At 44.7% G+C, this 27,239-nt stretch overlaps 1 protein-coding gene across 1 annotated transcript in view; it reads right to left on the bottom strand.

The window, feature by feature from the left end:
• FUZ (fuzzy planar cell polarity protein) overlaps positions 1–27,239 on the bottom strand; it is a 161,180-nt gene that overhangs the window by 61,883 nt on the left and 72,058 nt on the right. Inside the window, exon 6 of the mRNA XM_069200951.1 lies at positions 15,055–15,252. Within this exon, the coding sequence (XP_069057052.1) occupies positions 15,055–15,252 (198 nt within the window). The remainder of the gene's footprint in view (positions 1–15,054; positions 15,253–27,239) is intronic.

Below are 27,239 nucleotides of genomic sequence, written 5' to 3'. Positions count from 1 at the left end.
CGACCTAAGGGGAATAGCTTCAGGGTATCTAGTAGCATGATCCACTACTACTAGTATGTACATATTCCCTGAGGCTGTGGGAGGTTCAAGTGGACCCACTATGTCCACACCCACTCTTTCAAAGGGGGCCCCCACCACTGGAAGTGGAATGAGGGGGGCCTTTGGATGTCCACCTGTCTTACCACTGGCTTGACAGGTGGTACAGGAGACACAAAACTCCTTGACTTTCTGGGACATGTTGGGCCAGTAGAAGTGGTTGGCTAGTCTCTCCCACGTCTTGGTTTGTCCCAAATGCCTGGCAAGAGGAATATCATGGGCTAAGGTCAGTGTGAACTCCATAAACTCCTGAGGCACTACCACTCTCCTAGTGGCACCAGGTTTGGGATCTCTTGCCTCAGTGTAAAGGAGTCCATCTTCCCAATAGACCCTATGTGTTCCAGTTTTCTTGCCATTGGACTCTTCAGCAGCTTGCTGCCTAAGGCCTTCAAGAGAGGCACAGGTTTCTTGCCTCTTACACAACTGCTCCCTTGAGGGTCCCCCTGGGCCTAAGAGCTCAACCTGAAAAGGTTCTAACTCCATAGGCTCAGTTCCCTCAGAGGGCAGAACTTCTTCCTGAGAAGAGAGGTTCTCTTTTTGTTGTTGTGTTGCAGCTGGTTTTCCAGTTGTCTTTCCTTTTCTCTTGGTAGGCTGGGCCCTTTTTCCAGGCTCCAGCTCTACTTTTTCACCCTGAGCCTTGCACTGTGCCCTTGTCTTGACACACACCAGTTCAGGGATACCCAGCATGGCTGCATGGGTTTTCAGTTCTACCTCAGCCCATGCTGAGGACTCCAGGTCATTTCAAAGCAAACAGTCTACTGGGATATTTGAGGAGACCACCACCTGTTTCAGGCCATTGACCCCTCCCCATTCTAAAGTTACCATAGCCATGGGATGTACTTTAGTCTGATTGTCAGCGTTGGTGACTGGATAAGTTTGTCCAGCCAGGTATTGACCAGGGGAAACCAGTTTCTCCGTCACCATGGTGACACTGGCACCTGTATTCCTCAGGCCTTCTACACTTGTCCCATTAATTAAGAGCTGCTGCCTGTATTTTTGCATGTTAGGAGGCCAGGCAGCCAGTGTGGCTAAATCCACCCCACCCTCAGAGACTAATGTAGCTTCAGTGTGACACCTGATTTGCTCTGGGCACACTGTTGATCCCACTTGGAGACTGGCCATTCCAGTGCTAGCTGGAGTGGAGTTAGAAGTGGTACTTTTCTTAGGACAGGCCTTGTCTCCAGTTTGGTGTCCAGGCTGATTACAGCTACGACACCAGGCCTTTTTGGGATCAAAGTTTTTACCCTTGTACCCAAAATTGTTTTGTGAAGAGGCTCTGAGCCCACCCTCCTGTGCAGGTTTTTGGGGGCCTGTAGAAGACTCTTTACTATTTTTGTTTTTGGATGTCTCAACACTCTTCCCCTGGGAGGCTTTGTGACCCCTTTCTTTTGGTCACCCCCTGTGGAAGTCTTGGTCACTCTAGTCTTGACCCAATGGTCCGCCTTCTTTCCCAATTCTTGGGGAGAAATTGGTCCTAGGTCTACCAGATGCTGATGCAGTTTATCATTTGAACAATTACTCAATAGGTGTTCTTTCACAAATAAATTGTACAGCCCATCATAATCATTAACACCACTGCCTTGAATCCAACCATCCAGTGTTTTCACTGAGTAGTCCACAAAATCAACCCAGGTCTGGCTCGAGGATTTTTGAGCCCCCCTGAATCTAATTCTATACTCCTCAGTGGAGAATCCAAAGCCCTCAATCAGGGTTCCCTTCATGAGGTCATAAGATTCTGCATCTTTTCCAGAGAGTGTGAGGAGTCTATCCCTATACTTTCCAGTGAACATTTCCCAAAGGAGAGCACCCCAATGAGATCTGTTTACTTTTCTGGTTGCACAAGCCCTCTCAAAAGCTGTGAACCATTTGGTGATGTCATCACCATCTTCGTGTTTAGTCACAATCCCTTTAGGGATTTTCAACATGTCAGGAGAATCTCTGACCCTATTTAAGTTGCTGCCACCATTGATGGGACCTAGGCCCATCTCTTGTCTTTCCTTTTCTATGGCTAGGAGCTGTCTCTCCAAAGCCAATCTTTTGGCCATCCTGGCTAACAGGAGGTCATCTTCACTGAGGCTGTCCTCAGTGATTACAGAGGTGCTGGACCCTCCTGTGAGGGAAGCAGCATCTCTGACTATTATTTTTGGAGACAGGGCTTGAGGGGCCCTGATCTCCCTAATTAGGACTGGAAGGGGGGAATTCTCCTCCAAGTCACTAACATCATCCTCTGGGAGGTCATCCTCAGAGAGGTTGGCTTTTTCGAACTCTGCCAGCAGCTCCTGGAGCTGTTGTTTGGAGGGTCTTAAGCCAACTGGGATTTTCTTTATTTTGCAGAGAGACCTTAGCTCCCTCATCTTAAGATGGAGGTAAGGTGTGAGGTCGAGTTCCATCACATTCTCTTCTGCACCAGACATTATGTTTCTAAAAGTTAGAATACTTTTTAAGAATCTAAAACTAGTTCTAGAACCTAATTCAAACTTTCACAAAACTTTTAAACTCTAAAAGAAATGCTAACAGGGACTAACACAAGGCCCTAGCAGGACTTTTAAAAATTTAGAAAAATAGCTCAAATTGCAAAAATCAATTTCTAATGACAATTTTTGGAATTTGTTGTGTGATCAGGTATTGGCTGAGTAGTCCAGCAAATGCAAAGTCTTGTACCCCACCGCTGATCCACCAATGTAGGAAGTTGGCTCTGTATACACTATTTCAAAGTAAGGAATAGTATGCACAGAGTCCAAGGGTTCCCCTTAGAGGTAAGATAGTGACAAAAAGAGATAATACTAATGCTCTATTTTGTGGTAGTGTGGTCGAGCAGTAGGCTTATCAAAGGAGTAGTGTTAAGCATTTGTTGTGCGCACACAGGCAATAAATGAGGAACACACACTCAGAGACAATTCCAGGCCAATAGGTTTTTGTATAGAAAAATATATTTTCTTAGTTTATTTTAAGAACCACAGGTTCAAATTTTACATGTAATACTTCAAATGAAAGGTATTGCAGGTAGGTACTTTAGGAACTTTGAATAATCAAAATAGCATGTATACTTTTCACATAAATCACATATAGCTATTTTAAAACTAGACACAGTGCAATTTTCACAGTTCCTAGGGGGAGTAAGAGTTAGTTAGTTTTTGCAGGTAAGTAAACCACCTACGGGGTTCAAGTTTGGGTCCAAGGTAGCCCACCGTTGGGGGTTCAGAGCAACCCCAAAGTTACCACACCAGCAGCTCAGGTCTGGTCAGGTGCAGAGTTCAAAGTGGTGCCCAAAACGCATAGGCTTCAATGGAGAAGGGGGTGCCCCGGTTCCAGTCTGCAAGCAGGTAAGTACCCGCGTCTTCGGAGGGCAGACCAGGGGGGGGTTTGTAGGGCACCGGGGGGGACACAAGTTAGCACAGAAAGTACACCCTCAGCAGCACGGGGGCGGCCGGGTGCAGTGTGCAAACACACGTCAGGTTTCCAATGTAAATCAATGGGAGACCAAGGGGTCTCTTCAGCGATGCAGGCAGGCAAGGGGGGGGGCTCCTCGGGGTAGCCACCACCTGGGCAAGGGAGAGGGCCTCCTGGGAGTCACTCCTGCACTGGAGTTCCGATCTTTCAGGTCCTGGGGGCTGCGGGTGCAGAGTCTTTACCAGGCGTCGGGATCTGGGAGTCAGGCAGTCGCGGTCAGGGGGAGCCTCGGGATTCCCTCTGCAGGCATCGCTGTGGGGGCTCAGGGGGGGCAACTCTGGCTACTCACGGTCTCGCAGTCGCCGGGGAGTCCTCCCTGAAGTGTTGTTTCTCCACAAGTCGAGCCGGGGGCGTCAGGTGCAGAGTAGCAAGTCTCACGCTTCAGGTGGGAAACGCAGTCGTTTTAAAGTTGCTCCTTTGGAAACAAAGTTGCAGTCTTGGGTGAACAGGGCCGCTGTCCTCGGGAGTTTCTTGGTCCTTCTAGAGCAGGGCAGTCCTCTGAGGATTCAGAGGTCGCTGGTCCCTGGGGAAAGCGTAGCTGGAGCAGTGTCTTTAGAAGTGGGGAGACAGGCCGGTAGAGCTGGGGCCAAGGCAGTTGGTGTCTCCGTCTTCTCTGCAGGGTTTTTCAGCTTAGCAGTCCTCTTCTTCTTAGGTTGCAGGAATCTGAGTTCCTAGGTTCAGGAGAGGCCCTAAATACAGAATTTAGGGGTGTGTTTAGGTCAGGGAGGGCAGTAGCCAATGGCTACTAGCCCTGAGGGTGGCTACACCCTCTTTGTGCCTCCTCCCAAGGGGAGGGGGTCACATTCCTATCCCTACTGGGGGGATCCTCCATCTGCAAGATGGAGGATTCCTAAAAGTCAGAGTCACTTCAGCTCAGGTTGCCTTAGGGGCTGTCCTGACTGGCCAGTGACTCCTCCTTGTTTTTCTCATTATCTACTCCGGCCTTGCCGCCAAAAGTGGGGCCGTGGCCGGTGGGGGCGGGCAACTCCACTAGCTGGAATGCCCTGGGGTGCTGTAACAAAGGGGGTGAAGCTTTGAGGCTCACCGCCAGGTGTTACAGTCCTGTAAGGGGGAGGTGATAAGCATCTCCACCCAGTACAGGCTTTGTTACTAGCCACAGAGTGGCAAAGGCACTCTCCCCATGTGGCCAGCAACATGTCTTGAGTGTGGCAGGCTGCTAGAACCAGTCAGCCTACACGGGTAGTTGGTTAAGGTTTCAGGGGGCAACTCCAAGGTGCCCTCTGGGGTGTATGTTACAATAAAATGTACACTGGAATCAGTGTGCATTTATTGTGCTGAGAAGTTTGATACCAAACTTCCCAGTTTTCAGGGCAGCCATTATGGTGCTGTGGAGTTCGTGTTTGAGAGACTCCCAGACCATATACTCTTATGGCTACCCTGCACTTACAATGTCTAAGGTTTTGCTTAGACACTGTAGGGGCACAGTGCTCATGCACTGGTGCCCTCACCTATGGTATAGTGCACCCTGCCTTAGGGCTGTAAGGCCTGCTAGAGGGGTGACTTATCTATACTGCATAGGCAGTGTGAGGTTGGCATGGCACCCTGAGGGGAGTGCCATGTCGACTTACTCGTTTTGTCCTCACCATCACACACAAGCTGGCAAGCAGTGTGTCTGTGCTGGGTGAGGGGTCCCCAGGGTGGCATAAGATATGCTGCAGCCCTTAGAGACCTTCCCTGGCATCAGGGCCCTTGGTACCAGGGGTACCAGTTACAAGGGACTTACCTGGATGCCAGGGTGTGCCAATCGTGTAAACAAAAGTACAGGTTAGGGAAAGAACACTGGTGCTGGGGGGCCTGGTTAGCAGGCCTCAGCACACTTTCAAATCAAAACATAGCATCAGCAAAGGCAAAAAGTCAGGGGTAACCATGCCAAGGAGGCATTTCCTTACACTACTCTTCCACCTAACTGCACTCATCCATGGATCCTCAGACTCACAATCATTCTCTCAACCAACCAATTTATCCACCTTCACAATGCATGCATGCATTCAACCTTTGCCTCTCTTTTTCTTACTCACTCAATCACACAGCCACACAAACTCTCATATTAGTAAACAAGCAAACACATTCACTTAAGCAAAAAACAGGCCTACTGTCTTTGCCAGTCCATTTTCAAGTATGTGATCTTTAATAAATAGGAGCGGTGGGTATGTCTGATGTAAGAGCACTCTGGTAAAAGCACCTGGTGGTGATAAAGTTATCTACTGTATGGTGACTTTCACCTTCTACGACTGCTCTGATTTCAGACTGTTCTGACCATTGTGACTTTTTGAGTGACCTATGCCCTTTTATTTCAACCAGCCTTGTTGGGACAGAAATGCTTGCCTGGTAAAAGCCATAGCAGAGAGTTACTCCACAATATTCAGAGCCAATCCGAGGATGGAGCTCATATGGGGCACCAGAAAATGTTGGGACTAGTGTTGATTGAATTCTATTTCAGGACCAGAAGCTTCTGATTATGCTTCCCTTTCTATTTTACTGCAAACACAGCAGCCAATAACAAAGTGAAAAACATATACACACTACATCACCCATGAGGCATCAACATCCTCAATATGATCCACCAATCACGACCCCTCATATCCGATGAAGGCCACCAAACAGGCGGCCCTTCCTCTAGCTTTGCTGCTTACACAGCCTGAGATAAGTGCAGTCAGTCATACTATAGTAATACAGTTTATCATTGTAACTGCCTTCAGCGGCGTTGGCGCTCTAACGGTTCGTAATCTTGCCTGTTTACATCTGTTCCATTGTTTTGTTATGGCGCAGCAATCCTAGCCATCAAGCACCTTTGTCTCCGTTTCTTCTTAGCAGTATCTTGCTTTCATGCCCACTTAGCACGTCGGAAGGTGCAATTATCCCCTCAGAGACCAGCGTGAGCGTTGCACTTTACTTTGGGAATGCACGCCCGCCTGTTAATTAACTTAAGTGCTGGCGTGGAGCGGAGCAGGGGATATGGCGAGCAGTGCTGAGGGGGAAATAATCCTTTTTCCCCTGCTCGCTGTTCGCGCATGCGCACAGCCTTCCAATTACTTTCGGCTGTGCGTGTGCGATCCTGGCTACCAGCAAGTTTATTGCCTGAGGTGTTTTTGTGCTCCTTACCTGTTTTCCCCCCCCTCATGCCCAACGGAGCTCAAATAATACTTTAGAGCCTGCTCTAGGGGGTTATTGTAGGGGCCTCCCCCCACTATTACTAGCCGGTTTGAGCTTTTTGTGCTCCCTTTTGCATTTGGGATTACCCTCCCCTCATACAACTTTACCTCTACATTATTATCTCTGTTCAAGAGATCTGACTTAGAAATATGTCTCATAAATATTCAGAAGATGATAAATATGGGGACTATGCTGGGGGTGTCTTATGACCAACATATGGAAGAGCACCTAGTGGAAGCCTTGGACTTGCATTTGCAAGAAGAGGTTGGCAAGAGGCATTGGTAAGAGCTCTTCATCCCTTTGCTCAGCCCATTATCAATTTCAGCATAAGGAAGCTTGGCGCAGGCTCGGGGTCCCCAGCCCCGGTAGAGGTTATTTCATCAGACCCTGGCCAGTCTCTCAGAGATCCCTTTGAAGAAACTATTGAGTGTCTTTCTTGATTACGGCAACCATCTTCACGAATTGGAGGCTTCCACATCTGATCAAGATCCTCAGAACACGAAATACAACTCTACTTCATCTGACTGATGGAGATCAATCAAATATGCAAGCTAGTGGCAAACAAAAGTGAAAATCTCACAACAACGGGGAGTCCTCCTCCCCTGCTCAGAGTAAAAATTTGCAATTCAATCCTGATAATAGTGTGCACTCTATATCATCAGAATGGACCCCTTGTCAAGAGGTGGCCAACTATGTCCAAACAAGATCCAGAAAAGGGTTTGAAAAGAGCATTACTCTGCGTTCAGAATGTCCTCGACCTTCACTGCCCGGGAAAGTAGCTGATACCCCAGAACTGGATCCTAACATGGCCACGTTTCTTAAAAAGTATGCTAGAGACCTAAAAATGGGCATCAACAAGGCCTGGCGTGGGTGCCAGGATAAACTGCTGGATTTATCATGCCCTCTCACTAAAATCCTTGATTTAGCAGTGCAGACAAAGGAATCCCAGGCAATGGTAAATCCTGATGATTTCTTGGAATGGTCTCAACGGGCTATTTGCCTTTTGGGGAATGCCAATGTACCATTTCCACTGAACTACGCAAGTCTTTACTTATTCGCATTGATCCCAAATTGGCCAAATTAGCTCCTTCTGAGGTTGGGCAATCTGCTAATGGTCTCTTGTTTGAAGACAAATTTGTCAAGGACTTAGCCAAATACATGGACACTTTTTCTGCACTAGACAAGGCCCAGACATCAATCAAAAAAGTCTTCAACAGTGCCCTATTTACCAGGACCAGACGCTTCAGAAGTCGAGCATCAGGCCATGGTGTTCTCCAGACCTCTATTACAGGGGCAGAGGAGATTCCAGATAAAGGGCAGTGTGCCTTTCTAGCCTTCGGTGCGCCTAGCAATTATGGTGCAACTGTTCCTGTAATCTGTCATTCTGCCCAGATTACTATATTTTACTACTAATCTACCTGTGTGGGTTCTGGCCGCATGGTTTGAGAAGTTGGATCCACATGTCAGAAGGCATTTTAGGAGCTGCAATGGGTTTCTAGATGATTGGGTAGATGGGAAAACACAGCAGAGATGTGTCGGTAGGGGATGAACCCAATCAAGGCGCTTTACCAGCACTAGTAATGCAAGCTAAAATCAAAACACGCTAACACACGTTATTGCTGTCTACAGAGATAAAATGCTGAAACAGATGTCTTACAAAGACATTCAGATACCCCCTATATGCCCCTGCATTGCCACTGGTTAGGCTCCCACATGGCGAGCTCCCCACTTTAATTGCATGCCAGCTCTCACATTGGACTAAGGTTGGGATATTGACAATCAGAGATTTCTGTTCAGCTGGGACAGTCATTCTCCTAGACATATTCATTGAGGCGTATGGATTGCTCCCTGGATAGTTTTTGACACATGGGGCCATAACTCAGATGTTTGAGTTGTTGTAGAAGGCACATGCAGAGGAGCCCAAGCATCATGAGATATTGCAATTGCTGGTAATGTTCGGGTGACCAGGTTTTATAAGGCATCAAACACAATGATATGAAGGGACTTAGAGTTAAGGAAAAGTGTGAGACAAATCTGGAGAAAGAAATTGAAGAGGAAAATGTGATAAGATACCAGCAGGTCTCTAAAGGTATCTAGAAATACCAGTTTTAAGTTCATCCAGTTCAATTACACGCTGCAAACATACCTCACACCCTGTACGAAAGCGGAGATAGGACAGAGAAACTAGAGCATGTCCCAGGTGTGCAGCGTTGACAGCAGACTTTTTCCACATTGGTTGGACTTGCCAAGAGATAAGGTTTGGACGCAGGTCATCTAGCAATTGGACTGAACCATAGACAGGGAAGTAGAATGTAGCCGTGATGTGTGCTTGTTTGGAGGCTTTCGAAGGCCTAAACCTAAGAAAGTGGATACTAGATTCAGCGACTTAGCGCTGATTTTAGCCAAATGGTTGATCGCTATCCACTGGAAGGCCAAAGCGGGACCAGTATATGCCAGGTAGAAGAAGTATGTGGTGCTAGGAGTATGGGTGGAGGAGGAGGTTCTACGTATGGTGGAAGCCTGTGGTCGTCATAGGCTTCTTACAACTGATTTCTGGAGTAGTGTACCACAGGCTTTTGAAGAAAATAATAGCTAAAAGGGTGTACCTTGATATGATAGATTTAGAAATGCTGCTAAACAAATTAATGCCTTCATCTTTTCAGGAACATGACTTGAACTAATAATATTTAATGCAATGTTGATAATGTTGATGCCCTTATTGGCTAGTGTAGGAAGCTGGCCTGCAGTGTGGTGGGTACCTATGGTACTTACACCTTATACCAGGTCCAGGTATCCCCTTAGTAAAGTGTAGACAGTGTCTAGAAGCCAGGCTCTCTAAAGGCAGCTGTGGATGAGCAGCCAAGGCTTATATAGGAGACATGCAAAGCTCATGCAATACCACTATACTCACACAGCACTTACACATATGAAAGAAAATACTCAGTTGTACAAAAATAAAGGTACTTTTATTTTTGGAACAGATCACCACAAAATACTACACAGGTAACCCACCCTTAGGAGGTAAGTAATACACTAAATATATACACTAGCAATCAGAAATAGGCATAGAAAAGGTTAGAAAACAGTGCCAATAGCAATAACCAATAGTGACCCTAGGGGGAGCACAAACTATATACTAAAAAAATGGAATGCGAACAAGGTACCCCCCACCTAGGTAAGTAAAATGTGTAGAGGGGAGCTGGCGGTATTAGAAAACCACAAAGGTGAGTAACACAGTATACCCCTGCAACCAGGAATGCAGGAGTAAAACACTGGATTTCCCCAAAACCGCCCAAAAGGAGGACAAGAAGAAAAAGAAGACACCCAGAGAAGACGGCAAACAAACCAGTGGTGGATTCCTGAAGAAAGAAGACCCTGTGGAGTGAGGGGACCAAGTTTAAGAGTCACAGTGGAGTCCAGGAGGAGTAGGAGCTACTACCCACCCATCTGTGGATGCAGGAGTTGGTTGACGGTGATGAAGAACAGATCAGCACTGCAGCCCTGGAGCCGGAAAGGAGTTCCTGATGGATGCAGATGAAGCCCCATGCTGGAAGGAAGATTGCAGACGGGTGTGGGTGTAGGAATTCCACCAACACACCTTGGCTAAGGCAAACTCGAAGTTAGTGGAAAAGAGGTGCTGCCAGGGACCAGCAAGACCCAGGAGGACTCAACCCAGGAGGGGGAGTCACAAGGGACCCTCAGCACCGCAGAGAGTCCACAGGAGCAGAGGCAGCACCCAAAGGACAGGGATACAGGAGTCACAGAAGGAGCCCACGCAGCACTACAAAAGTGGATCCCACGCCACACGAGAACCATGCAGGAGGATGTGCTTTGATGGATGGAGTACTGGGGGCTGGAGCAACACATCACCTGAAGATCCCTTGGAGGAGATGCAAACAAGCCTTAGTAGCTGCAACAGATGCGGTGCACGGGGGTACTGTCCTGAGTGGGAAGGCAAAGACTTACCTCCACCAAAGTTGAACAGCTGGCAGAGAGGATCAAGAGGACTACTCCGGACCACCACCAGTGATGCAGGATTCACGCAGCTCAGCAGGAGAGGGGACCACACAGCCGGTCGTCGCTTGTCGTAGGAGCCTGCGGTTGCAGGGGAGTGACTCCTTCACTCCAAGGGAGATTCCTTCTTCTTCTTGTGCAGGCTGCAGAGTTGCAGTCTTCGGAGGATGCACAGCTGGCAGGACCCCTGGAAACCATGTTGCAGAAGACTCCTTTCTTTTTTGGAGTCAGGTTGTCGGGTCCTGGAGGTTCCAGTCGCAGTTCCAAGGCCAGATGTCGAAGCAGAGGTTGCAGAGGAGTCCTGCTGGAATCTTGCAAGCCAAATCTGGGGACCCACCCAAGAGAGAGACCCTAAATAGACCTGAAAGGGGGGATTTGTCACCTAGCCACGTAAGCATTTATCGGGAGGGGGCTCTGACGTCACCTGCCTGGCCTGGCCACTCAGATGCTCCCAGAGGTCCCTGCCAACCTTGGGTTCAAGATGGCAGAACCCAGATACCCTCGAGAGGAGCTCTGGGCACCACCACTGGGGTGGTGATGAACAGGGGAGTGGTCACTCCCCTTTCCATTGTCCAGTTACACGCCAGAGCAGGAACTGGTGGGGGGGGGGTGCCTGAACCAGTGTGGACTGGTTTATGCATGGAGGTCACCAAATGTGCCCTTCAAAGCAAAACCTGTGGCTTGGGGACGCTACCCCTCCCAAGCCAGTCACACCTATTTCCAAAGGAAATCCTTTGTTCTGCCTTCCTCGGCTTGATCAGATCAAGTAGCAAGATGGCAGAAACCTGCGAGGGGTGGCAGCAGCTGGGCTGCCCAGAAAACCCTGTAAGACTGGTGGTAGCAATGCTGGGGGTCCTCTAAGGAGCCCCCAGAGTGCATGGAACCATACATCCAATACTTGCAACAGTATTGGGGTATGATTCCGACATGTTTGTTACCAAAGGTTCCATTATGTAGCTGGACATAGGTAGTGACCTATGTCCAGTACACGCATAAAGTGGCGGCCTCGCACTCACAAAGTCCAGAAAAATGGATCTGGAGTTTGTGGGGGCACCTCTGCTAGTGCAGGGTTGCCCTCACGCACAGGTACTGCACCCTGCCCTCTGGGCTGAGAGGGCCTACCATGGGGTGACTTATAGTGACCTGGTGTAGTTAACTGTAGTGAAAACGGGTGCATGCACCCATTTCACGCAGGCTGCAATGGGCTCCCTATGGGTGGCAGAATAACTGCTGCAGCCCATAGGTATCCCTTGGAACCCCAATGCCCTGGGTACCTCGGTACCATATACTAGGTATTTACATGGGGGACCAGTATGCCAATTGTGGAAAGAAAAACGTACAATTTAGAGGAGAGAGCAAAACTACTGGGGTCCTGATTAGCTGGGACACAGTCAAACATGCTGACAACAGGCAGAAAATGGGGGTAACCATGCCAAGAAAGAGGGTACTTTCGTACAGCTAGGTAAAGTTTAATCCAGTGTCTGTAATACATACTGACAGATCGCCCCTGGTTCTGGTAGGCCATGTTCTTGCTTCAATACATAGGTATCTTTTTAGAAAAAGCCTCACCCTACATACTCTCGCTACTGTTAAACGTATACAGTTAACAAGAATTGTCCAGCTGCTTATGTTCTACTACTGTAAACCTCGTCCTTGTTTAGAAATCATTAAACATTTTAAATGGTAATCTTTGTCGTTATAACTCTCTACAGTAATGAATTTAGATCAATTCTGAATATAAACCTACTCTGAATTGTTTCATTACGTATCACGTCTCCATAATCAATTGCACCGTATCTCATTGAATCACAAATCTACTCTCCTTTAAAATCCTTCTGTACATGTTTACAACGCTTTGAACCGCTCAGATTGATCATATAATTTAGAACCAGCAGCTTCTCATTTTTGTCGCCATTATAATTCTTTGCATGTGTAAAGGATATACTGGCTGACGGACACCGGGCTTGGATAGCAGCCTTTATTCTAAAAGGAGGGAATGGCCATATGTCTGCATTTTATAGAGGAAAGCTAAGACCATGTGCCTGTTTCCACACACTTCTCGCATAAACATCAAACCTGCAGTGCATGGACATGCATGAACAACCCAAACAACATCATGCCACCTCAGTCCTCCACCAGACAAACACCACTACCACACTTCATCTTCAACTATGCATTCCCTGCAGTGTGTCACACTGCTAACATGTCCGCCTTCATAACAGACTATCTTTACGCATTGTTTATCTTAGTTTTTTAGATCTGTTTTTATTGACATCTTAACACCATACAAATCCACATCCAAGGCAACATTACAAACCGTTACAAATGTTACATTGCAGCAACTGGAACTACAAAAATCGTCCAGTCCCATGGCAACTGAGCATAAAATATCAAGACGCAAGGATGGCAATGAACACACCACCCCCACCCCCTCCCACTATTCTGCACATTACCTGAAATATATTTATTAGAAGTTGAAATTGTCAAAAATATGCATTACAAACACATATTATAAGCAATCTAGCAAAAGTACAATCACCCTCCCATCCAACCCCACCCCAAATCTACCCTGGTAGACATCAGTTAAGAAGATCGACAAGCTAGTAAAGGGGGAAACAGAGCAACAGAGGTACGTATCCCGCTCCACAACAGCTACACCCCACATGTGTACATAATAGGAAATAAATTAAGTAAGATCATAGCATGCCATTCCAATAATGCGGGTTCCCCAACTCAGGTCTGCCCAACGACAGCCAGTGAGTCAATCACACGGGCATCCCACAAGCTTATGCTCTACTATCCGGGGGGAGGAGGGGAGAGGGGCAGTCCAGCAAATCCACGAGCATGGCAGCCCACCTATGTAGATCAACCAATTTGTCACCCTGTCTACATTCACACATACGGCACTCCTCTGCCACCGCCCATTCTGCCAGATCTCCCATCCACCCACTCCAGAGGGTGACGGTGCCAACCAACATGTTGCAACCCGTCGATCCGCCAGGACCAGCCCCAACACTAGAAAACTCCTATTCGGCCCCCTACCTTTAAGCATAGTTTTCATTGATTCAATGGCATTGATTCATGCCTTCCACTATCCCCACATTATAAACAGCTCCCTTCGATACAATGATTGCCCAGCGTGCACAGCTACATGCAAAAGAGAAACAAGGACTCTCACCGAGGCAGCAACATGGACATCTACACAGCGGTCAATGCCACAGCAATTAAATCCATAGGGAATGAGAGGTACAGTGGCAGAGACGACTGGACTAGCAAAGCAGGAACAAACTAAAAGGGGATTCTGGGCCGGGGAGACGAAAACGCAAATTCAGCAACAAAACAGAGACTGGGTTTAACAAGACTGGACCGAAAGGTGGAAGTCTGGGCAAGGGATTAGGGAGACGGGGAAGGAAGATCGTGATAGCCAAATGCAGACAAGGGACAGGAAAAGGACACAGTCACAGTGACCTGGAAAAATGAACAGAGGAACAAAAGGTGCCAGGACAGAAACATGGTCCCAGGGACAAGAATCACAAGGTTATAGGATAACAAGAGTCTGGGAAAAGAAGTCACAGCGGGAGAATGGAATCTGAAGTCTACAGCTACCCCCTCTGAGGTCAGAACAATAGAACAGTAGAGCTGAAGTTTCCTTTGAATGCTGAGTCTTTGAAGATGCACTAACAAGGTGGCCCATAGTAATGTCATTCTGAAGATGTCAAATGTTTGAAGTCACTGTGATAGAGCCCAGACATGGTCTGTGTTCACCAGCCCACGTGCTGATGGGCTTATAATAAGAGGGGTATCCTACTTAAACCCAGAAAAGTTGATCTATGAAGTGCATTCAAAATGTGATTTAGCAAGCATTGATACATTATTTTAATTTTGTTTTATTTGGTAAGTATAAAGCACAAAGGATCAGCTGATCGGTCCAAAGAGAACATTATTAGATTACGAATTTCTCAAACACGAGGTGCTTTACTTAGAAAAGCATCAAATTCAGGATTCATACGACAATGAAATAGAGAAAGTAAGACATCATTGAAAGGAGTGTAAAGAAATGTAATTGGGGAAGTTCCAGACAGCAAACTGCATATTATACATGCCTAAACTACACATGTTTACAATGGGAAGCACAGTGAAAGTGTGTAATTTACCTAGAATTATATATGTACAAAAGGCAGGATTAGAACCACGTCTTTGGGTTCCAATATCAGCCACTAGACTACATTTCATTTCCCCATTCTTACAGATGCCACGATTCACACCCTCATTAAAGTATGCACACAGCTCCAGAGCCACACCTTGGCTTTGCAACCTTACCGTTGGGCTGCCATGTGGTAGGTAAACTGGATAGTCACGAGATGAGTTAAGAGCTAGCGAAGCCACCAGCCATGCCAACAGCATCACCTCCTGGGCTGCCAGCCGCCACCATTTCTCCGTCGCCACCACCACCCTTCCTGCAGCCATTAGGCAGCCGAAGTTACTCTCTGCAGCATGTGTGAACGCGTCCAGACATTCCTGTGTAGGCAAAGAATGGGCTCATTACAAGTTCTTCATTATTTGGTGTTGGTCTAACAGGGCCCCAGAATCACTAGTTCTGGTATCCTAAGACCACGTGATTAGCACTACAGGTTACTCACTTCGGAATGAAAAAAGGACATGGGCCCGATATTACCAGGACCAATTCCAATCTCAAACCTGACTCCAGGCGCAATAATCGCATTTACCAGTTGCTCAAAGCAGGTGTTAATGGGGTAGGGTGGATGCTGTGGGTTAGGGGTTGAAGTAGCAAGCTGGGGAGGAATCCCGGTCCAAGGGAGAAGTGTTTCTAGCTGGGGGACAGCATTGTCTACTCCCTCTCTGTTGGTGCAGAGGGGCGGGAAATGCTGGCCTATGCCAGTGCCTGCAGCCCCTCACCAGCGGCAGACTGGTCTGCAGACATGTATTTAGGGCCATAATACACAATGTGTCCAGAGGGCGTAACAGGCATTTGTGCCTGCTTTGCGCGCCCCCATGGAACTTAGGTAATACAGAAGGGGCCAGATGCTTGTGCGGCTCCTTCTGTAATTCAGATAGGACTGGCGCTATCATTAGAGGGTAATCCCTCATTTGCATGGGGACACGGCCCATGCAAAGAGGGAATCTCTTTGCTTTTGGGCCCGCTCCTTATTACCGATGCAGAGGCAAATATGCTTTTAGAAGGTGCAATGAAAGTGGGCCACAAAATAGGCCTTTTAAAGGCAGCCTTCTGGAGGGATGAAAAGGGGGGCACAGGGACCCCCAAGACACGCTGTAGGAATATAGCCTGGTGTGTGGTGGGTACCTAAGGTACTTACACCTGATACCAGGTATCCCCTATTAGTGTAGTGTAGACAGTGTCTAGAAGCCAGGCTCTATAGAAGTAGCTGTGTATGAGCAGCCAAGGCTTATCTAAGAGCCATGCAAAGCTGATAGAATACCACTGTAGTCACACAGCAGTTACACACATGATAGAAAACACTTAGTGTTACAAAAATAAAGGTACTTTATTTTAGTGAGACCATTACCAAAAAGTACTAGACAGGAAACCATCCAAAATCAGGAATAGGCATAGAAAACAATAGAAAACAGTGCAAATAGCAATAGACAGTAGTGACCCTAGGGGGAGCCCAAACCATATACTAAACAAAATGGAATGTGAATGCAGGACCCCCACCTAGGTAAGTGGAATGTGTAGAGGGCTGTTGGGGGGGGGGGGGGACTAGGAACCACCAAAGGTAAGTACCACAGTGCCCCCCAGTGACCAGGAAGAAAGGTGTAAGTTACTGGATTTTCTCCAAACCACCCAAAAGGACTAGAAGGAAGAAAATGCAACACCCAGAGGAGACTGCAAGAAAGCAGCCTTGGCAAAGGCAGAAGTCGCTGTGAAGCAAAGTGGAGCTGCCGGGGACCAGCGCGGTCCAGGAGGAGTCAACCTACGGGATGGGAGGGGACAGTCCTAGGGGGACCCTCAGACAAGCAGAGTCCACAAATGAAAAGGCAGCCCCCACAGGAGACCTACTGGAAAAGGAACCAGGAGTTGAAGAGGAGCCCAAGCAGCACAACTGGAGAAGGGTCCCACGCCTCAGGAGAAGCATGCAGAGAGCTGTGCGTCACAGGAAGGAGTGCTGGGGACTGGGGCTACATGGAGCCTGAAGATCCTTTGAAGGAGATGCCAACAAGTCTTGGTAGATGCAAGAGACACGGTGCAAGGGGGTACTGTCCTGCGTGGGAAGGCAAGGGCTTACCTCCACTAAAGTTGGACAGCTGGCAGAGAGGACTACTCCAGACCACCACCCATGATGCAGGATCCATGCAGCTCCGGATGAGAGGAGATCCACGCTGCCGGTCGTGATTGCAGTTGGTGGCTGCGGACTCAGGAAAGTGACTCTTTCACTCCAAGGGCGGTACCCCAATGCCCTGGGTACCATATACTAGGGACTTACATGGGGGCACCAGTATGCCAAATGTTGGGTGTATGTGGTTCTAGTAACCAAGTTTAAAGGGAAAGAGCATAATCACTGGGGCCCAGTGCACACTGACAACAGGCAGAAAATGGCAAGATAGAGGGTACTTTCCTACACACCCTAATCCCGGACCCCTGATATACCTCAGTAAAAAGAAATTGTCCAAAGATTTTCATTTTTGAATTGTGTTTTTGATTTATTAGAGAAGTAATTTAGCTTGGGTAGAAATAGCTGATCCCGGGCGAATTTTTCTAGATGACATTTTTGCAGTGTGTTGCAGTGATGATGTAATATTTCAGAAACCATGAGACCTATATGCTTCCTTTTGGTGTCAAAACAGGTTTTGGGGGTCAAGCAGTCTTATAGAGACAGAAAATGACTCCTCAGAGCAATCCTTTTGCCATTTTCCAAAATGGAGGCTATAATAGATAACGAAAAGACATATATAGAAATGAAACAAATAATAATGGTTTTTAATCCTTTTATGTATACACCAATGTTTATGATTTGAATATGAAAAAAAGTCTATCACTCCTGTTTTAGACATTTTCATAGCTCACTTTTTTTTTCTGCAATCACTCGTGGTATGTTTGCAAAATGTTGAACATTTGAGAAGAGCATATCGACAGGGGCATCTTTTTTGTAGCACAGGTTTTGTAAGTACGTGTAAGTTCTGTCCGTAGAGGCTTTAAAAATTTCATAGGTTTTAGCACACCATCAATATCTTCCTAATCAAATTCACACGGATCTTTCCCTACATATGCATGATCCAAAACATTTACACATCTTCTGATCAAGTAGAACGCTCTTTTAATGTGTCCACGCACAGAATATGACGTTAATGGAAGGTCACTTAGCGGGACTGATCTCTTGAACTCACTGTACTCAAGATCGTCAAATGTGTGACAGCCAGAGCTCGTTTTCCACATATGCACAAGGTGTTTTTCTACGTCTTTAAAGTCACATTCTTCTTCGGTCTCAGCAAACCCTTTTAGAAACTTCCACAGGTTCAGCAGTTAAAGCTCCAGTTTGCTCATAGTAGCATCCCACCTGTAAGAATATGTGCCTTGATAAGAACACTGGGCATCTCCGGGTCAAGTTTCTTGTACAGAACATGAAGCAGGATTAGGTGTCTTTTCTCACCTGTTCCATAACGTATCCATAACTCTGACAATCCTTGGCTTATGAACATTGTAACAAATCAAAGTAGCACAATAACATCTGTGTCATTTGGCAGTACGACTCGATTGGAACAATTCTGAACAGCGCACTCAACATGTGACACAACACGAAGGTCAGCTTTCTCCAATTTGCTGCTAAGTTCTTGAAAAATATTGCCCATACCTTTTGAATATCTCTCTGCAGGCACGAACTCCTCATTGACTATCATTCCACTGCAATAATTAGAAATTCTGTATTCGCTGAAGCATCGGCAATGTATTTGAGTTAACTTCTCCAAGTTCATCTTGTTGATGACCAGAATTTATCAAATTGCACAAGTATAGGATGTAGAATGTTTGATGCAGGCAAGGTCAGTTGTTCCACTTCTCTCATATTCTTTGACAGATAGTTCAAGATAACTGTCAAAGACAATGTGCAGTTCTTGCAAGGTGCACACTGACTTTCATATCTGTAGAACAGTCCGAAGGCCCTCCCCTTCAGGATCCTTTGCATGGATGAAATCTTGACCATTCTCAATTGTGACATACAACAGCAGTTTACCGTGAGGACACCTTTTTGAATTTAAATACTTCAGGTGAAAGGTATTTTTTTTTCCCTTCAGGCTCTTGTACACATTTGTGCTTCACTGGTTTGGTTGCAGCATTTCCATCAAATAATGCAATTGTTTGAAGAAGATCATGCAACAGAAAGTCCTTGATAAATTCACCCCTTTCTTTTGCAACATCCATCTCTCTATGTGCTTGCAAAAGTTGTTTTTTTGTAACCTGTTTTGTAGTGGCTGGTTTGACGGAGCTCTTACCATGGCAATTAAAGCGTGGAAGTTTAGCTTTATTATGTCAAACAGCTTTTTCTCTTTCAATATAAATGTCTTATGCTTCAGTTCTGCGTATTGTTTCAATCCATGTTCCAGGACATCAAGTAGACATGTCTTTCTAGCGTCATCCACATATTGTTTGGTCACGCAGTTGTGTAGTTGCACAGGTTCAGTCATTGCAAAGGGGTTTCCTTGCTGCTGCGTGAAATGAAGAAGGCTGTCAATGTTACCCTCTTTCCCACAAGTTTGTGGTGAGGAACAGTTTCGCGATGGTCCATTAATTTTGAATTTGTCATCCCTCTGAAAACACTACAAATAGAAAGGACTTAATGGTAAACTAGCTGCCATTCAGCAACGTATTCACTTTTACGTGTCTGACACACAATTACCTTGGAGCTTTTCTGTGATCTCTGGATTGCCTATTCCAGTCTCACATCTGAAGTCATAGCATTCAACCTTCCCTCTCTGTCTTTCACCACAAAATACATGCCTTTGGATGGACTTTCTGTAAAGGTATGTTTTTTCCAACTCTAGCTTCTTCACTCGTTCCAAATCCAAGGACCCATTTCTCAGGTAGTTTATGCAATTGAAGTCACGAAACACAGTAATCAGTGACTCCGTGGTCTTCATGTACAGCTCCCAATCACCTTCCCAATTAGCACGTACCAAGTTTTTCATTAGAGCTATCATGTGTAAAACATTTCCCCAGTACTTGCAAAGTTCAGATTTTTCTTTACATTCTTTTTGAACTGAGTGTGTAATGAACACTGCCTGTCTTTGCATTTTGTCTTTTGAATGAAGTGCCCCCTGTGCCTTGTTCACCTCTGAGATAAGATATGCAAAATCTAATTTGTCATTCTTGTTTCAGAAAGCATTCCAATGCAATGTTTCTATAGCCTCAGATATGATGAGTAAAACTTGTAACAAACAAACATAATGAGTTCCACTCAATACTGACTGGACAATTTTGCTTCCAAAGATTTCAGCTTCTATAAGTGCATTGTCTATGCCACATCCACGGAGATAACTTCCTGCATACCACAACACAACTTTTGTCATGTGGAAAACGCCCATGACTGGATAAAGATCATCAAATTCTATTGGATTGCTCCTACAAATGTCAGCTACAATACGGAAAACACCTTTATTGCACAAAATTGGCACGATAGGCTGGCCTTTAAGGTGAACATGCACATTTTGGAAATGTTTTAGAGCTGTGTATACAGTTGCGTAGTTTGTGACTCCAGATGGTAATAATGAATAAAACCCAACCTTCTTCAGTGTAATAGTATTCTGGGAGATCATAGCATGAATTCCAGTCCATGGAGGAACTGGCTTTTCTTCATCCTACAGTCCGCACCCAATTTTAATATGATAAATTCAGTTAAATCAGCTTTGAGAACCGCAGCATCGGGTTGAAGAAGATCCATGTTCTCAGCCACTTTGAAACTTTCTGGTAGAATGGAATGTGTTGATGGCTTGTAGTGATTTTGCAAACGTTGGGAAAGCAGTTGGGATATAAGTTTGTAGCTTTGCTTGTTTATGCCTACAGCTGACACAGCTTGTGTTCCAGCAGCTACTTCATTGGTACTGTCTTGAAAAAGCATCATGGCAGTATTGTGTGTGCTGGATATTCCAGACAAAGAAGAGAGTTCTTCAGAATCAAAATTATCAAGAGCAGCAATTGTAAATTCTTTCCTGGTAAAGTGACCTGGAAGTGGTGTGCTGTCAGATCCACAAAATGTTACAGCAAGTTCCTGCTCCGTACTATGTCATTATAACTTATTCATACATCTATCCTATTCATTGAAGTGATTAGTTCTCTACTTTTGCACTTGTCATAGATTGTGTGTGCAGTCATGTGTAGCGGAGTTTTCTTTTTGCTGTGATGCAATTCATAAAATATGATTTGGAAAAGAGAGTACATTCGCACAGCATAAGCCTGTTGGTTCATGGGATTGTCTTCCACTTCTTCACTTATATCTTCAAAGCCATCATCAATGTTGTCGGCTTCTGTTCCGAACTCAAGAACTTTAGCTTGTAACAGCTATGATTTTCTGATAATAAACAATGGTGTAAAAAATGTTAAGACAACATTAGGCATTCTTGTTGACTGCCATGATCTGCGGAGCTATGGGGCATCACAAAATTTGTCATTAATTCCAAAATCTAAATCTTTCAGGGCATTTATTAAAATGGTTCCTGCTGATTTTACTGCATCCTGTGAACTTATTTTGGCAGCAAGAATTTCAGGAGTTAAATCAGCTGGGAGCACCATAAGTGGCTCTTTCTTTTTGTTAGACTGACAAAAACGAATTCTGTTATTGTACATTCTCACCAGAAAAAAAACGTACTTTTATTATTATAGATCAATACAGTTTCATCAGTGTTGACCATTATTTTTCTGACCTCCCTGAATGTGAACCCATAGCCAGCACTCAAAAGTGGCTGCTTTAAAACTTCATTTGCATTTTCATAGTGCAAACTTAACTGAAGGCGAGTGGTTATGTTGCTGCTGGGATATCACTGTACATTCATATTTTCGAATGTGTGCACGCATGCAGTACGGGGGGCATAGAAATCTGCAAATACATTCACCTTGCTGTTTAGATCAGTTAGTCAGCTGAAAACTTCATCTTGGAAGAAACTAGCTGCAGATAAAAACATGTTTGCCCTTTGAGACTCACATACTCTGTACCTTGTTCTTTCGTCAATCTCTTTGGCCCTTGTTCTGGCTAAACCACAGATAAGACATCGAAGATTCTCTGCTTTCTGATCAGTTGGAGGTAGACAAGGGGTGATCACCGATCTTCTAAGTCAATGGGCATTGGGTTTAGTGGACGTCGCTTTCTCAGAAGACTCGGATTCTTGTTGTGATTCACTCGTTTCTGCTATTTGCTTCCAGGTGTTTTTCTATTGTATACAAATTGTAGCTCTTGTTGTTACAATGATAACATGTTTGATCCTCTTCAGCCATCAGTTTCAATCTTTTGTGATCTTTGTCTTTCTGTATTTCTGCAGCATCTCAAACTCTCTTCTGTCCAGCCGCAGTTGATGTTAGCTTTTCTTTCGGATTAGTTTGGCATATGACACATTTTTCTTTGTTGAAGGAGCCCTCATATTTTTTTAGTTAGCAACACCTCTGTCAGGAGGTAAAGATCCTCTGATACCACCTGCTTCACTCATGTTTACAAATCTGTATCAACAGAAAACCTGACACAAAACCAATATTAAAATAAATTACCAATATGATGGCTAAAACACATCATTATAGAGCTGCCCTTATGGAAAATAGCAGAAGGGTTGCAAGGAGAAGTTATTTTCTGTCTCTATAAAAGACTACTTGACCCCCAAAACCTATTGTTTTGACACCAAAAAAGTAAATAGATCTCATGGCTCCTGAAATATTACATCATCACTGCAACACACACTGCAACACATCCACCATTAAAAATAAATAAATTAATAATAAAAAAATAATAAAAAAATCGGCACTGATTAACAATGTCCACCCAAGCTAAATTGCTTCTATAATGATACAAATACACAAAGCAAAAATGAAAATCTCTGCACAACAATTTCATTTTTTTTTTTTAACAGAGGTATATCAAAGGGCCTGGACTATCCCTTTCATGCAAGTGCAGTGATACACTGCATCTGCCTGCAAGGGGATACGCAATCCCTTTAAAAAGTGCAGGAGGCTTGCCACCTGCACAGATAAACACGAAGCAGCTTTTAAACAACTGCTCCATATTTCTCTTGAATGCACTGCCCTGGGGGCAGCACAAATTCGCAGCTGCCCGAAGGGGAGCGGATTCTGTGATGACCCTGAGCCTCATCTGCTCTCTCTTTACTTATTCCTGTAGTACATAGTTATGGCGTGCGTTTGCACTAAGACTGAGATAGCCAGTGTCAAGAAAATGTAATTGATCCCACGAATATTGGAACCAACAACATGAGGAGACTTGCAGGAGGCAGTATTGTTGCCATTCAAAATTAACCAAATATGTGAATTGAGGTACACAAGCTTTGGAAACTCGTCTATCTCTTTTATTAGCTGTATAGGTAAAATAAGAGAGCTGGAGTCTTCACTTTCTGGGTTACTGAGGAGACTGAAATCAACTTTACACTGAAATCTTCAATAGCAAACATTTTAGCATCAAACGTCTCGATATAGTATGCTTTCTTGATGGAGTCAAGAAACATGCTGTCAAGCAAGAATGTGTTCTTCTGTTCAGTTTCACAACACTTGAAGTCAACAGTGAAAACTCCATAGGCTTCAGCTTCTGCACTGAGAATTTTGATATTGTGCCTCTGAACTTCAATCAGGAATAACGTGATCTTTGTATCATTTTAGATCTCTTCTGGTAAAGGTCCAATGCTGTCTTAAAGCATTGCTTACCACTGGTTGGTTTTCTTGTTGTTCTCATTTGCTTGCTACATATTTGATTGCTTTCTTGTGTTTATCCTTCCCCTACAGCATAGTTCTGCCACCAGCCTTCTGTTTGGATGAGTTCACTCGTTCCACTGCTCACATTTACAAACTACTTTTTTTGAACCACTTCATGAGAGTGGATGTGTTTTCCTGCTTTATCTGCGTGCTGCTTTCTCCTCCCAAATATCCGCCCTCCTTGCTCTGTGTTGGTCTCCCCTTCCCGACTTGTTTTCTCCCTCGCATGTTACCCATTCAAAAACAACCCCCTATCCATGTGATCAGAGTTGCTTCCTCTTCCCCCACCCATTCTTTTTTCGTTTTTTATTTATTCCTTCCTCCCGGCCTAAATCTCGGTGGTTGCTTCCCCGCCAATTCTCCGTGACGTACACAATCTTTAGTTGCCCGTCCACTGCTTTAAAAAAAAAACAAAAAAAAACAAACAAAAAAACCACACAATTTCACGCAAGAGAAGATTATATATATTTTTTATTTCTTGCTTCAAGAAACACTCACTATCTTTGATTAGTAAAAAAAAAAGAAAATGGCACCATCATTCTGTAGGAAAATGTATGCACCAGAAGCAGCATGGCACGTATGTGTCACATCACTGCCCTGTCCTTTTTTTGCTGATGTTGCTAAAAAGCATTGCCAAATTCAATGGGTCAAAAGGGCAAGAGCTACTGGTTTTGCTATTGCTTGCTTGTGTTGGACTTGGGTTTAGCTGATGTACATTACCTACAAGTACATACATTCCCAGAGCCAAAATCAAAGTTATAAATCTATGCCATGCTACAGCACAGATGTAGATTTAAAACTTTAAGCAATTCCCAAAACCTACCAGTGATACATCTAGAAACACACACCGGTTGTAGCTTTTCAGATGTATTCATGGGATAGACTTTTTTTTTTTTTTTTTTTTTACAGATTAGGTTTCCTTAATATGAAAATGATCCTGATCTGCATCAGTAAGTTCTACATTGGGCAAAACCAGCACCCATGTGCAACTGCAATTTTTTTGCTTTTTGACCCTCTGGATGGGGAAAACATTTCCCCACCGAAAAAGCCCTTCTTTTACTCTCCCAAGAAGTATAGGTGTGCTATGCTCCCCAACCCTCCTAAAAAGTGATTTAATCCAGCCCTCGACAGGTTTGCATCTCTGACGATTCCCAGGGTGGGCTAGGGTCAGGGAAGAGTTTGTGAATGCACATAAACTGACATTTGTGTTTTGTTTAGGTAACACATACCTTGAATTTTATTTAGTCCTTCTTCCCCTGGTGTAAATCTTGTTTGTTGCTCCCCTGCCAAATTTCCGTGGCTTCCTCAACTAGATCACCCACTGCCCCACCACCCCAACTACACGTTGTGGTCATTATAATTTTTTTTTTTTTTTTAATGGGACTGCCAGCTCCCATTTGCTGTTGAGAGACCGCTTTCAAAACAGCAATTTCACGCAAGAGAAATGTATACATTTAATTACTGTATCAAGTGCACCCGCTATCTCTAATCAATAAAAAAAAAAAATGGCACCTGGATCATTCAGTGGAAGAACTTATGCACTCTTCTCACAAAACCTACCAGCGAGACATTTAGAAACATGCTCCAGTGTGCAGCTTTTCAGGTGTGTTTCTGGGAAACTTGTGATTTTTTTTGCACAGTGGGATTCCTCAATATGGAAATCATCTTGATCTACAATGCAAAACTGTGCATACAGTAAATTCTACACTGGGCACAACCAGCACCCATGTGCAATTGCACATTTCTTTTTGCTTTTTTTTCCCTCGTAGAAAAATCCCTTCTCCTAATCACCCAGGAAGTTTGGGGTGTGTTATGCTCCCCCCTTCCTTCTTGAAAAATGATTTAATCCGGTCCTCGAAAGGTGCACGTCCAAGGTGGAATAGGGCCAGAGAAGAGTTTTCAAATGCTCATAAACTTATGTTTGTGTTTTGTTTCAAGGTAAACTATGTCTTGAGTCACCATCTCACCACACTTTTAGTTGTATCTGCTTGTGTGCAATATTACATAATCTAAAAGATGTTTTGACTAATTTTGTATTTGTATTCATTGTATAAATACTAGACTGATCTAGATAAGTGGTTCTTAACTTTTTGACTTCAATGGACTCCCACAATTATTACTGAAATCATCCTGGGACTCCCACTGAATCATTACTGGAAACTGGAAACTGGGGACCTGGGCCTATGCGATTTCTACGCTATGGAAACATGTATACATCAAACAAACTCACAAAGAAGTGAAATATTTTATTTCATTTACAAACAAGCATAGACAAATCGAAATTTTAATGGGAAGGTTGAAGCTTTTCTAAATTCTGATTTTAATTAAAAAAAGACAAAGATACATGCTAGAATCTAGCATATAAATGTGTTTTTGCTCCTAATAAATGCTCTCGTTTTGTCAGTTTTTTTTAGTTGAGGTCACCACTCATCATCCATACTAGATCCTATTTACTATACTTGCAGTGCTTCCATGAATCACGCTAGTGATACTAACTTAATTTTTAGCCTCCAATTTCAAATTGCTTGACATTTAGAGAACCTTTTCAATTTTCTGTTTTACGTTTTGCTTCTATAGTATATATACACACTTTATTAATCAGCTTTTATTTTGTAATTTTCCAAACAGTTGCAGAAGCCGTGATTAGACATCACGTACCTTGGCCCACAGGTTAAGATCCACCGATCTAGATGGTGCTGTCAATCTATTCACATATTAGGACAAGCACTACACATTTGACTTTTCTATGTATTTCAGATGGTGTTAATAATGAAGTTGATTTCATGATCAACATATATAATAAATGTACACTTTTTGTACAGCAGTCTACAGATCCCTTTATTAGGTGCCCCCAAAAGGGGTTTGTTTAGTTATTCTTTAACAGTACAACCCAGGTAAGTGACTGGTGCTTTGTGAGTGCACCTGACACTGGGGCCACCTTCTCGAAGCCTCTTTCCCCCGACAGCCAGTTAACTTCTGTGGTTAGATGGCCCAAGAGTCTACTGACCGTCCTACAGTTTGGGCTGGGGCCTGGGGGTGGACACTTCGCTCCGCTGAGCAATTTGTTTCTTCAGTAGGTGAACCACTTGTGAAATAATGTGAGTAGGTGGGCCAGCACCTCTATTAACAAGTCACTACAGAGTAAGTAAGAGGAGGGCCGCTGTCTGAGTTTCCATAGGAATGATGCAGGATAACGTAAAAGTAGCAGTTGTAAGCAGCAGAGCCAGTCACGCATGAACAGCTTTATTTGCTCAGTTTACTTTGGCATTGTCAAGTGTCACGCATCCGTGCTAAGATTATTGCTGGGAACGTTAAGTCCCCTGCTTGGTAATGGACGTACTCTGCCCTGAGTGCCCCAGCTGCATAGCTGCCAAGGTTTCAGATTGCTATGTGTGACATTTTCACAATGTCAGTGTAATTATGAGTGACATTTCAACAACTATGAGCGACACTTTCTCACAAGCAAAAAGTAGCATAACACAGCAAGTGCAACCAGGAGATTATACAGTCACTCAGTCTTAGGCACTTCTTTGCAAAGCCAGCCGGTGCCGCAGCAACAGGAGGGCCCTGTGAT

The sequence above is a fragment of the Pleurodeles waltl genome, chromosome 7 (genome assembly GCF_031143425.1).
Source record: "Pleurodeles waltl isolate 20211129_DDA chromosome 7, aPleWal1.hap1.20221129, whole genome shotgun sequence".
NCBI classification, from domain to species: Eukaryota; Metazoa; Chordata; class Amphibia; order Caudata; family Salamandridae; genus Pleurodeles; species Pleurodeles waltl.
The sequence above is the reverse complement of the archived record's forward strand: the minus strand, read 5'-3'. Positions and strand labels throughout refer to the sequence as shown.